This window comes from Oreochromis niloticus, linkage group LG15 (assembly GCF_001858045.2).
Source record: "Oreochromis niloticus isolate F11D_XX linkage group LG15, O_niloticus_UMD_NMBU, whole genome shotgun sequence".
In the NCBI taxonomy this organism is placed as follows: domain Eukaryota; kingdom Metazoa; phylum Chordata; class Actinopteri; order Cichliformes; family Cichlidae; genus Oreochromis; species Oreochromis niloticus.
This window is the reverse complement of record NC_031980.2, coordinates 25,223,783-25,236,605: the sequence shown is the minus strand read 5'-3', so window position 1 is coordinate 25,236,605 and position 12,823 is coordinate 25,223,783. Positions and strand designations below refer to the sequence as shown.

The 12,823-nt window shown below is 50.9% G+C and overlaps 1 protein-coding gene across 1 annotated transcript in view; it reads right to left on the bottom strand.

Annotated features, from left to right (window-relative positions):
* Positions 1 to 17: 17 nt before the first annotated feature.
* Positions 18 to 12,823, bottom strand: part of arid1b (AT-rich interactive domain 1B) — a 33,411-nt gene continuing 20,605 nt past the window's right edge. Inside the window, 18 exon segments of the mRNA XM_005452468.4 lie at positions 18 to 2,092; positions 2,687 to 3,332; positions 3,415 to 3,545; positions 3,667 to 3,984; positions 3,987 to 4,404; positions 4,508 to 4,589; positions 4,794 to 4,910; positions 5,355 to 5,502; positions 5,808 to 5,983; positions 6,333 to 6,468; positions 7,877 to 8,096; positions 8,265 to 8,474; positions 9,156 to 9,252; positions 9,254 to 9,294; positions 11,146 to 11,252; positions 11,334 to 11,488; positions 11,916 to 12,098; positions 12,411 to 12,774. Coding sequence (XP_005452525.2) covers positions 1,062 to 2,092; positions 2,687 to 3,332; positions 3,415 to 3,545; positions 3,667 to 3,984; positions 3,987 to 4,404; positions 4,508 to 4,589; positions 4,794 to 4,910; positions 5,355 to 5,502; positions 5,808 to 5,983; positions 6,333 to 6,468; positions 7,877 to 8,096; positions 8,265 to 8,474; positions 9,156 to 9,252; positions 9,254 to 9,294; positions 11,146 to 11,252; positions 11,334 to 11,488; positions 11,916 to 12,098; positions 12,411 to 12,774 — 4,580 coding nt within the window. The 3' untranslated portion in view covers positions 18 to 1,061.

The following is a 12,823-nucleotide window of genomic DNA, read 5'->3' as shown; positions in this document are numbered from 1 at the left end:
CAAGCTCAGAGCTGCGCTCACAGTGCTCAACCAGAGTTCATGTACATTTATTCTTTAACATGTCGTGGAACATATAAAGATCTCATACTGAAGAAACAGCATCTGTCAAATCAAACAGGAGACGTTCTGGACGTAGAGATTTTCTTTTTTCCCTCTCTTTACATTTCTTATAACTGTTTTGATGTCAGCAACATGATATAAGTACAGTTCTGCCTGCCCTGCCCCAACCGACCCCCGTACCTCCTGTACATACAGTCTCTCAAATCAAACACACCCTGTCAGATCAGACCCCATGAAACATCCCGAAGATGAGTTTTTTTGTCCTTAAATACAGAAACTCGAATGTTCAGAGTTGTGATTATAAATTCATAGAGTCGGGACGCCATCTTCTGGAGCTCAATGTACATCAACTATTTACAGGAGGAGGATGACGGTGGAGGGATCTGATTGGTGGACAAGAAATAAAAAGTTCTTAAAAACCCATTGACTGATACTGCTGTGGTTCGGCAAAAATACTGATGGTCAAACGGCAGATGGTCAAATAATTCACATTAAAAAAAAAAACGCCCAAGCAAACATATTGCACCAGAACAAAGTACGTGACTGAACATCAGCGTTTCCTCTGTCATACCACGCGAGAAAAAACAAAAAAGACCTATCTACAACACTATTTAAATAACCCTGCCCCAAATCTAACTAACCCCCCCCCCCCCGCAAACAGCCTTGCAAACAGAAAGGAACAACCACGAATGTTTAAAAAAAACATTGAAGACAGCCGGAACCCGAGCCACCGTCACACTTTGGTTCAAACGAAACAACAAACCGACGAAACAATTAGAAAATTAAAAATACAAGTATTAAATATTTTGTATTAAAATTACTTAAAAATTCCAAACAAACATTTGCAGATGGAGTCGGAGCTTTATAGATTCTATATATATTCATTTGTACGTAAAAACATTTCTTTTCTGTTCTTAAATAAAAATATAATAGGAGCCAGTTTGTCACGCGGGCGGAGCTGCTTACAGTGCCACTGAGCACGCTCCGTGGTGGTGTTTGTGTCACGAGTGGCCGATTTTAAACAGTACTTCACACATGATGGCCGCCACAGAGGAGTTGAGTGCGGACGACAGTGAGATGTCGAGCAGCCGGCTCTCATATAGAACAAACTCCGTCCGGTTCTCCTCCACCCGCGCCATGGCCAGCAATGCCTTGGCGGCGCGGCACATCATGTTGATGCTGGGCGGCTCTGGCGGCGCAGCAGTGTGCAGCAGGCTGTGCGGATTCTGCTGGTACTGGGCCATGGCCACACAGTCCTCCAGGAAGCCAATGAGTGTGCCCACACTGCCTTTTTGTTGGGCAACCGCCCTTGCCGCCGTGGGGTCGCCCTGCGCGAGGTTGGACAGCACAGCCACTGCCATCTCCCGGCACACCTGACTCTTCCTTTCGCCCACCAGGCGCACCAGTGTGGAGAAGAGCTTCTGCTGGCGACTAAAGGGCGGCGTGGCGAGCAGCAGGTCCACGTTGCAGTCCTTGATGCTCAGCTTGCACAAACACTCCAACACGAGTCTCTGTGGTGTGAGCGACGAGAAGCCGCCCATTGTGGAGAACGGGTCCTGCGCCTCGGCAGATGGGCACACCATCCAGTGCAGCAGCCCGTCCAGGATAGGCAGGCAGATGCTCTCTGGGTACAGCGACAGGTCCAGCTGACCCGAGATGTTGGCCAGCGTCACCAGTGTGTTCTCCCTGAGCGCCGCCAGGCAGTCCCACCACCACTCGTCCCGGCTGCACGCCAGACCTTGCTCCTCCTCCCGCTGGTAGGTGGGTGGAGTCCGTTTCCTGCGGGGGTGGCGGTGGTGCAGCAGCACAAGCCGGCCCAGGATCAGCACCAGCCCAGGATGCCGTGATAGCACGGCGTCGTTCCCGGGCACGAAGGAGAGGCCGCGCACGATGTTGGAGATGCAGACGCAGCGTTTGGCCAGCGCGTCCTGCCACGGCTCAGCGGTGGACAGCGGGGCCTCATCCCAGCAGCGAGGCTCATCCTCCAGCTGGCTGATGGGACTCTGAGCTTGTGAATCCTGACCTCTGACCTCTGAGTGGACAAAGAGAGCAGACTGCGATTAAAGGGGCAACAGAGACGCCTGGTGGTGGAACAGCAGTACTGCAAAGAAATCTGCAGCACGTTCAAAAACGTTTTCAAAAAATGTTAATAAATTTTCATGCAAATGTAATACCAATTTTAAATTTGTATTAAAATTTTTATTAAAAATTTACATTTTTAATAAAATGTAAATTTATAAATGTCAAAACGTAATGTTCCATGAATTTAAAATTGAGAAACAAGTCATAACTTTATGATGTAAAGTCCTAAAATTTTGCAATTAAAAGAAGAAATTAAGAAAAATTTAAAAATTTAGAATACTGTGACATAAAATTTTTTTGAAAATTTAAAATTTGTATTTAATGTAACTTTATTCCTCCGTCACTATAATATATAATGTTATTTATTTATTTTTTATTTAACGTAGATGTAAAATTGTAAAATGTAATAAAGTTAGAGGATGCACAGTTTCAGGATTAAGGTGATAAAAAGTTTCCTTTAAAGTCTGACAATCAATAATCACTTGAATCATTTTATTGGTGATAATATTGATAAATATTCACATCTCCTCTCTTCAGGTCTTACCTTCTCCTCTGTCGGGCTGTTTTCTCTCTTCTCCTCCGCCCAGCTCTTCCTTGCCTCTTTCACCCTCTTGTCCCTCTGCCTTCTCTTCCCACTCGGGTGGGTGCAGAGGGGCAAAGTCTCCTGTGCGGGACTCGAAGTGTGTCAGGATGTGAGTGGTGGAGTCTCCTCCTCCGGCCTTCCAGTGGAGGAGGCCGCTGATGAAGCCATTGGGTCGGTTCAACTTGGCCCAGCGCTCCTCCACCTCCTCCCACCCATCGCCGGTCTCAACCCTGATTGGCAGCTTGTCGTACTTGCTGGCCTGCTGGAGGCAGGCCTCTGCTTGCTCCTGGTGCTCCTCCTCCTTCACCTGTGCTTCTTCTTTGACCACAGGTTCTTTCACCTCCTCCTCAGAAGGCGTGAGCAGCGGTGGCGGCGTGTCCTCCGCCTGCTCAGCTGACCACCTCTGAATCTTCTGCTCCAACGCTGTCTGGCCGTCAGATTCAGACGCAGCGGCTGGCAGCTCCTCTGTCACCTCCTCCTCCTCAGAGAGGGGCCCCAGCAGGGAACCCTGTCTCTCAGTTCCCACTTCATATTCCTCGAGGATGCCGAAGATCTGGATCAGGCAGCGGCGGTAAAACTCCACAATGAGCTCCAGGAAGCCCGGCAGCTGCAGGAGGAAGAGGAGAAAGGTCAGACTGACAGACATCAGACATACGGACGATGAGCAGTGAGGAAGATGAGGGTCTGACCTGCGGGAGGCTGAAGGAGCCGACGGTGCTGTCGTCGTACAGCAGAATGTTGATGGTGTCCAATGCCCATGTGCTCTCTGCTAACAAGCCAGACTTCAGTGACATCATCACCCGCCATGCCTCTGGGGTTCCTGACCAATAACAGGACAGAGTGAGTGTCAGCTGACCCCAGCTGCCTGCCGGCTGTGAGAATGAAAACCTGAAGAAGAAACAACTCCCTCTGATGTGTGTGTCTCTGTGTGTGTGCCGCACCTGTGTCCTTGGCGGTCAGCCGTCGCCGTGGTTTCAGTTTTGGGGGTGTGGCCTCCACAGAGCCATGGGGGAAACTGACCTCCCTGTTGATGAGTGGGACGGCCTGAGAGGTCGGCACCGGTACCGGTGGTTTCTTCATGGAGGGAAGGTAGGGGGCGCTGTTGGGTGACAGCGAGCTCCCCATGGGCCGGGGAAATGTGGAGGGGCTATGAGAGCGGGTCACGTGGTTGGGGATGGTGGGTGTGGCCTGGAAAGAGGCGGGAGGCTGTCTGGAGGGCAGGGGAGGAATGGAGGTGGCGGTGGCGGCTGAAGAGTGGGGGGATATGGAGGCTGGCGCTGGCTCGGGTGACCGGGGGCCCACTGGCCGTCCTGTGGGGCCCTGCCCTCCTGTTCATCCCCTCGATAGGCGGGCCCCTGACCCTGCCGGCTGTACGTATAGCCCATATCTGTCCTGGGGTGCCACATGTTGGCCTGCGGCACTTCCCCAGGCCCCCCAGACACCGCCGCCGGCCCTGAGCTCATCATGCTGTGCTGCGGGGGGCCCTGGCGGTCTCGGCTGTAAGGATACGGGTACTGGCCCTGGATGGGCCGGCGCTCGGGGCCCATGTAGCCCCCACCGCCTCCCCCATAGACGGGGAACATGTCAGGCTGCTGAGAGCCATACTGCTGCACTCCGAACGCCTCGCCCTCGTGACGCTTCGCTGGCGGATACATCCCCTCCATTGGACGCTTGTATCCCTGCAGACAAACACCAGAAATGAATCCAGACCTGAAGACCCCCCCAGACCCCTCAGTGACGTGATTTATCACACCAATCGGGACTCGTTTAGGAGTCGCTCACCTGCTGCTGAGGGTAGAGGGGCTGATGGGAACTGTAGGCCATGCTGTGAGGATACTGCTGCCCATAACCGTCATGGCCGTGCCTGAAGAGCCGACACAGGAAACTTAAATGATCACATAATCATGTTAAACTGTTTAAATTTGGCCGGGTTCAGACTATGATCTGATATTTGGATCAAATCTCCAGTGAACAGACAGTGTGTCACACAAACAATTGCTAGCCCCTCCTCTCTGATGACATCACATGAAAGCTCTATAATTGAGGGCTGGTTACAGCCACATCTCACCTCTGGTGCGGGAATCTGTTGGTGGGAAACATGCTGGCCTCGTTTGCAGACGGGCCCATGCTGTTCTGGCCTCCGGGGGGTGCCATGCCTCCCTCAGGACCCATCACATGATCCGGCCTACGGGAAACAAACAGGTGAACTCCTGCAGTAGAGACACTTCAGCTGTTTTCCTGTATTTAAAGTTGTCACCTAAGACTTTTTTAAGCCTCATTTGCACTTTGAGATTCTTTCTTCTTCTAAAAGCATTTTTAATAATTGGTTTATAGAGTTGACAGTGCCATGATGATAAACAGTTACATGGCTAAACTTTTGAATACAAACAAAAAGAAACCAAACTGTGTGTTTACAAACAGCAGACATGCTGCAGGGCAAAACTGAATCACTCACAGTTATGTGCACTCTTTCATTCATAGATTTTAAATAAATTCAGAAAAACTGGACTCCTATGAAGCATGAAAGACATTTTTTTTAATCTAACTGGTGGGAATACAGTGGCTGAGTTCAGACAGACTCACATCTGTGTGGGGCTAACGCTTCTTTAAATCTTGAGCAGAATCTCACCTGCGCTCATAGCCGGAGCCGTAGGGGTACTGGGGTCTGGGGCCCATCCCTGCCAGCGGTCCAGAGGGTGGCCCACGGGGGTACATGTCCTGCATGGCTCCACCGCTGGGCATCTGACCGGGACTGAAGGCCTCGCCGGGACCCGGACCTGACGGCAAAACCGAAAACCTGCTGTGAACCCCAGAAAGGCACACTGATCCCGAGCTCTGTGCTAAACTATGAACCCTGATGTGAAACTGGCTCGGCAGTGATCTATGATAATGTGATGTAATCTGCAGCAGCTCCTGCAGTCAGACTGCAGTCAGACTGAAAGTTCAGGCTTCAACCACCAGGGGGAAGCAGTGGACTAAATACAGTAGAACTGCACAGATTACTGCTTCTTGAAAACACCAAGTGTTATCAGTGTTCCTTGTTCTCAAACAAACACGTCCTCCTCAGTTCTTCCCTCCTCACCCTTCCTCACTCCTCCATAGGGGTCTTTGTTGGCATCATAGTGCATCCTCATAGGGTCTCCTGGACCACCTCCCTGCTGGTAGGGAGCACCGCCGGGTCCCAGGCCTCGTTTGCTGTGGAAGGCTGGATCGCTGCCCTCAGAGAATGGGTCCTGCACACTGACTCCTCCCACACTCCTGAACATAAACCACAGACATGAGAGTCACATGAAAGTGTTCGGGTTCACATCATTAACTCCGCAGCATAAAACCTGCAGGTGGATGGCAACAGAGGCAGCTGTAACTTCTAGCTTCACCTGAACTGGACCTGTTGGAGCCTTTTTAGTGACATCATGTGACCAATAACATGGCTGCTGTGAGGTTACTGTACTAACAGACTGAGCCTGATGTGTAATTCTGAGGCATCACAGTTTCAGCTGTGCAATCGTGATGTGAACGAAAACCTTTAAGTTCCACTCTGTTGTGGCTTCTTCATGTTTATGTGCAGTTTGCTCAGGTGTGTTTAACACTGAAGCTCTGCCCCTACCTGTTTCCAGGCTGGGAGCCCATGTGGCTGTGCGGGGTGGAGGCGGGGGTCGGGGGCTTCAGGTCTCCGGGGGCCTCGGTCAGGGAGCTGCTGCTGGACTGAGGGGTGTTTGGACCCTGCAGGGAGCCTGAGTTCGCTGCAGAGACACAGACCAGAGTGTTACATCATCACCGCACACCAGAGCTCAGACACGCCTTCTTCATCAGCTGCTGTCTAATCGACTGGCTGACCAACAAATCACTGAATTTTACATTTTCAAACAGTTTATGGGAACATTTTAGGTTTGTTGGCGTCTTGTAAGACAAAATAAATAAAGTCGACTCAAACCTCATTTTACAAACCATTTGATCGATTTGATAACAGCAGCTTCATATTCCAACTACATCAGATGGTACATTAGATGCTTCAAAGCAAAAATCTTTTTTTTTCTGGTTGGAAACTGAAGATTTAGACATTTTATTTCCTGTGACATTTCTGAACTTTTGTCCAGCATAAATCCAGGTTATTTGGCATCTTAGACAGGCAGAGCTTCACCAACCTGCAAAAAGTGCATCCACAGACTAAATAATGTTCTTCACTGTGAACATCCCTTCATCTAAAGAACATGACATCATCAGCATACTCAGAGAGTCTGGAGGAATCTCTGTGCACAGGGATGCGGCCGATAGCTGTGACCTTCACCACTCTGTGATAAATCAGCGCACGGGCTCAGGAACACTCCCAGAAACCAGCGTATGCTAGCAGCTCGGCGTGCTGTCCACATGTCATGTTACAGCTCCATCATGCAGAGAAGAAGCCACGTGTGGCCACGATGGAGAAACAGTGCCATCTCCTCTGCACCACAGCTCATTAAAATGGACCAAGGCAAAGACGAAATGGATATGAGGTCAGACTAATGGAGAACATCTGGAGCATCATGAAACCGACAACAGGACGAAGCAGAGCCAGGACTGCTGACATTCCTCTATGAAAGGTCAGCAGCTGTTCTCCTTAGAACACGGAGCGGTCCTACTTTTACTGCCATCAAATTCAAAATGAATCAGATTTTAACTGCAAAATACTCACTTATTATAATATCATTTATTTATCATTCTGTGATTTGACAGTTAAATTTAAGATGTTCGAAATGTTTTCAGAGCGCTCTCATCGGTCTGCTGTGTTTCTTTGGTGTTGGTGTGTCTGTGAAACCAAATATAGTGAAGGAAACTCTGAGAGGACAAAAACAAAGAGACAACTCTGCAGTGAAGAGAGAGCGAGACCAGCATCATGGGAAATTAGGTCAGTATGAGGTCACTGATGTTTACATTCACACTCTCCTCAAGCCTGCCTGACAGCTCACAGTGTGTGTTACATAATCAGCTGTGTGTGTGTGTGTGTGTGTGTGTGTGTGTGTGTGTGTGTGTGTTTGTGTGTGATCCCTACAGCAGCATCAGTAACACCTCCTTTCTCACAGTCTCACTCTCGTTTCTGATTTTTACACTTTCAGCTGGAAACAGACACAAAGCTGAGTGTGAACCTCTCCGGTGTCAGAGGATCTGTCTTACCCGGGGAGGGCGGCTGGATCTTGGCCTGGAGTGACGGAGGTTTCTTGGCGTCTCCGGCGGGCCCCGCAGCCTCAGGCGGTGGCTCCTCGCCGCGCTCCATCTTGCACTCATAGGCGAACAGGTACTGGATGTACTGCTTCTTCAGCGAGCTGGCCGAGCTGCTGGACGTCCCCACGTTCAGCAGGGATGACAGCTCCCGCCACTTCTTATTCTTATTCACCTGAGAGCCAGAACGGGAACACAGATTCAGAGACAAGCAGATGGCAGGAATGCACCACCAAATTTATTTAGCAATTGATCTCCACGACCTAATGAATGAGGCATTAGCTGAACCCTGAAGGAGGAAGAAGACGAAACAGAGACAGAGAGAGGGTCAGTGCTGCCTCACCATGGCCAGTCCTCCAATGTCGCGGACAGCCAGGTACAGCCTGCAGAGGTCCAGCGGCTTCTTCCCGACGGCGGGCAAGTTTGGGACGGGCGTGCCCCTCTCGTCCATGAAAGACAGGTATCGGTCCACCCACAGCTTCCTCTCTGGCTCAGAGCCCATCTCGTACAGCCGGGTGATCTTCTCATTGGTCATGGTGGCCACGCTGGGCTTCTGCAGAGACACAGACAGCACCTTCAGCTTTACACATCACGGAGGTGGAGCCAACATGTCAGAGCTGCAAAGGAACCTTTGAATAAGACCGACACACCCACACCTGACCGGTGACAGTTTCCAGCACGTCAGTCACGAGCGGCACTTTAAAACCACTTAGACAGATCTGTCCACATAACTAATAAACATCCAGCAGAAACTCTGAATCAGAGTCTGAGAGGTCAACATGGCGGCAGTCGCTGGTGTGGAGGGAGAAGCACCTCAACCCTCAGCTCGCTGCTGCTCTGTCCTACGAAAACCTCCGATCTTCAGAAACAAGTCCAGCTGAGGTGGGCACCTGCATGACATCACCTGCAGCCCGTTCCGACGTGAACGTTAACCACAGAACGATCTGCTGTGACTTTTAATATAACTACCAACTGCCCCACCCCTCAGGCCTGTTTCTTTTGTTGCTCACATGCTACATTTCATGAAATTAAGCAAATGAACTCAATGAATGATAAAGAAATGGACACAAAATAACCTCCGAACCACGCGGATTCATGTCAGTGAGTTTGTGTCTGAAAAGAACCGTCCGCAGGTGACGGGATCCGGAGTCGGAGGCTTTTCATCCACGAGTAGCAAGAAGTGTCGATGTCATTAGTGCAAACTGTTGTTGTGTTTGTGCATTGTGCTGCTTACCGGGCTGCTCGGCGTCCTGAGCCAGGCGGGGCTACTAATGCCATCGCTGTCCTCGCCGTGACAGGACGACAGGCTGGCCGAGCTGGGGGACATGGGCAGGGGGTGGGGGCTTGGACACACACTGTGAGCTGTAGTTGTCCTGTGATACAACACACACACACACACACACACATATATCAGAAGGAGCTGTTTCTTCTTCAGGTTTTCATTCTCACAGCCAGCACCAGTCTAGGTTGGAGCGCCTGCAGTCAGCTGACAGTAGAAACAACATGTCTGCCAGCAGCTGGTTAACTGCAGAGAACCAGCCGCTGCTCTCTGGTTAATTGCAGCGAACACTGAAGTGTGTGTATGTGTGTGTCTTTGTTAGAGACGACAGGAAAGGAGTGAAGACACACACTCGTGTGGCTGGTTCTACTTGGTTTTCGGTGTGTGCTGCTCTGGATGTGAAGCCTTTGCTAAACTAACCACACAGCCTGGTACGGTGGCCACCGAGGACAAATAAGGGAAACGCGCAAAAAAAGCAGCACATTTGTAAGGAGAGCTGTTCCTCTTGTCATCATCCTGTACGTTCTCATTTCAGTGAAACGTGACTTTTAGCAGCTCTCTCCACCTGTCAGTGCTCATCAAGCATAAAACCCTTCCTGTATAAAATGTCACTCAACACAGACTCAATAAATGCTCACGCTGATGAAGCTGTCTCCTGTAGGCGTAGACGGTTTACTCCAATCGGGTTTCCTCTCGTTATCGAGGAAACAAGAGCAGCCGACTCGCTTCACTTTCCTCGTTTTCTCACGTCTATTTTGAAGTTTCTCTGACAGTTGACATAAAAAACATCACCTAACTCGTGGAGTGTCAAACTGCTTCTGCATGAAACACAAACTGGGAAAAATTAGCGGCGGTGGCGTCTAAGGAGGAAGCCGAGCTGTTGAGACTCTCCTGCAAACAAAGCAGCCTCCGCTCATCACCTGAACCGCCTCGCATAACCCCGACCGCCACAAACATCACGGCGGCGGCTGTGATCAAGGCCGACACTTCGCTGTTAGATAACGAGGCGAGGAGAGTCGGAGAGAGCAGTGAGGAGGAGGAGAAACTGCAGCTGCTAAGCCGAGTGAGGAAAACAAGAAGAAACAGACAAGAGAAGAGAGAGCGCCGCTCTCCGCCTCGTGTTGGTTATTTTGGGTTTCTGTTACTCTTCCAAACCAGCTGATGAAGCAAAGACGGGTTCAGGTGTAATGAGCGGCGTGCTCCTAGGAGTAAACTGATCAGTGCTGTCAGCCATGATGAAGAGAACCGCCCGAGAGGAAGGGTGAAACTTGGGGAAATTGCTCTCCTGCCCCCAGCTTCATTCTCACAAACACAAATAGATCCCGTTTGCACGTTAGCGTCAGCTCAGCATCTGCTGCCACACAGCCTTCACCTTCACGGCAGTAAGCCTTAAAGGCCGTCCACACATACAGACTGACAGAGAGGCTCAGAGATGCAGTGAAATAACCATTCTCAAGGTAAACTCTTTGAAGGATACCACTTACTGTCACGTGACAGGTTGGTAAGTATGTTAGAGTCCACAAGGAGCCAACCATCAGCACTGGGCGGGGCTTAAGGCACTGATGGTTCAGTAGTACATTGGATCCCTTCCTACAGGAACCGCCCACAGACCTGCCGTCCCCGACACGCTCAGACGGGCTCATCACTTTTTACAAATTCTATGCGGATTATTTACGTTTTCATCACATCAGTGTAAAAAACAGCTGATTGTTAACTTGGTAACATCGGACCTGCGACAGGTGCAATTTAATGACATCATCAAATAAACTCACTTTTCTGACTTAAACTGTGGTAAAATCAGAAGAATTTCAGTTACGAATACGCTAAGCTGTTCTCACATTAGATTGGGCACTCTTGCGTCTGTCTGAGCGTGCTCAGAGAAGAAAGCCAGCACCATGGCCGAGCAGCTGCTGTAATTGGTTAGTAAAAAGCCAAAAAGAGAAACCTTGGGTTTGGGCTCTCCTGCAGGACCAACACCCTCTTTGCTCAGCTCCACCCTTTGCTTGGCATCTGCATGAGGACCCATCCCTTCAGCTGGCATCATCACGGGACCTGAAAGACCAAGACATCAGAATTCATAACCTCCGCAACGTCCAACCAGTCTCTGACAGGTGCTCAGGTCTGCGGTCCTACCTGATGGTGGGGCACTGTAGGGGGGTCCCTGTGGCGTCATCCTCCCAGAGTTACTCCCTGGCTGCTGACTGTAAGGACCTCCAGGACCTGCGTGGCCTCCTGGACCTCCAGGGCCCATTGCACCCAGCGGTGTCATGCCCGGGTAGCTGCCCTGCCTGGAGAGGAAAAAGGTTAAATGATCATTACAAATGCGTGGAACAGGCTGGAACTGTGTTGTTAGAGGAGCCAAAGAAGCAAAGAAGCAGAGCTGAGGGCTTAGCAGGTCAGAGCACTGACCCAGGCAGGTTTCCATCCAGCACAAATATTAATCCAGTGTCCAGTTTAAAACTGCTGTTTTTATATTAGATATTTGCTTTGTGGGATAAATAGCAGGTGGCGTGGTACCATTGCAGAAGAAGAACACGATGATGTTTTTAAGAGAGCTTCAATCAAAGTTGAAGCACGGTTAGCTTCAGCTGTGGGTATAAAAACAGCAACAGCAGCAGCAGCTGGTGGAACCACAGAAGAAGTAGTTAGTAAAACGTGTCATTAACCCTCTGTGAGCTATAGCAGACCCTCACAGCTGTCTGCTAACAAACCTACCCATAATGCTCAGAGGGGGCCTGCACAGCAGGCTGTTGGGGCTGAGCACTGGAGCCCTGCTGCTGGGAGTGGTGCTGATGAGGGTGGGTAAGAGGGTGGGAGGGGTGGAGGGTGGGAGAGAGGGCAGGTCGACCGGTGTGCCAGGATGGGCTGTTGTAGATGGGTGAGCGAGCGAAAGGAGGCCTGGAAAAATGGAAGGAGGACGGAGGGAGAGAAGGAACAAACTTTCATCAGTGTGAGCCCAAAAATCAAAAACGAGCTTCATCACAGTTCAGTCGGCTCCACAGGAGCGCCGGCTTCGTCCTCTGGGCGTTTTCCACGGACACTGGGAGGTTTGAGCAGATTTAAACTGATTCTAGTTTTTAACCCCTCAATAAGAAAAGTTAGGACGAACTAACAGCATCATTTCACAGATTTATATTTAAAAGCTGCTGATGATTGTGAGGACCAAGCCACCTCACCGAGCTGTAGCTAAAGCTCGGTGGGTCGACTCACCTGCTCTGATTGGCTGCTGTAGACGGTGCTGATGATGAGTTGGCACCGGGTCCGGTGGTGGGGACAACCTCAGGTGGCTTACAGCTGGCGTTGGGTCCCGGGGGCCCCATGCCCTGCCCAGTGGCCTGCGGCATGCTAGGTGAGGTGGGGGCCAATGTGCCACCTCCTGCAGGGTAAGGCCGCCCACCCACACCGGGCCCGGGGCCGGGACCACGGCCCGCTGGGGTGGACGGGCCCTGGCCGTGCATGGGACTGCTGGCGTTCAAGCCCAGGCTGTTGGCCAGGCTGGAGCCCGGGCCCGGGCCCGGCCCGCTGTAGTTGGCACTGGGGGTCCCGCCATAGTGCGGGGGCCGCGGGTAGTTACCTGAGTAGGACCAGACAAGTTATCAGAGATGCAGTGAGAGGTTAGAAAA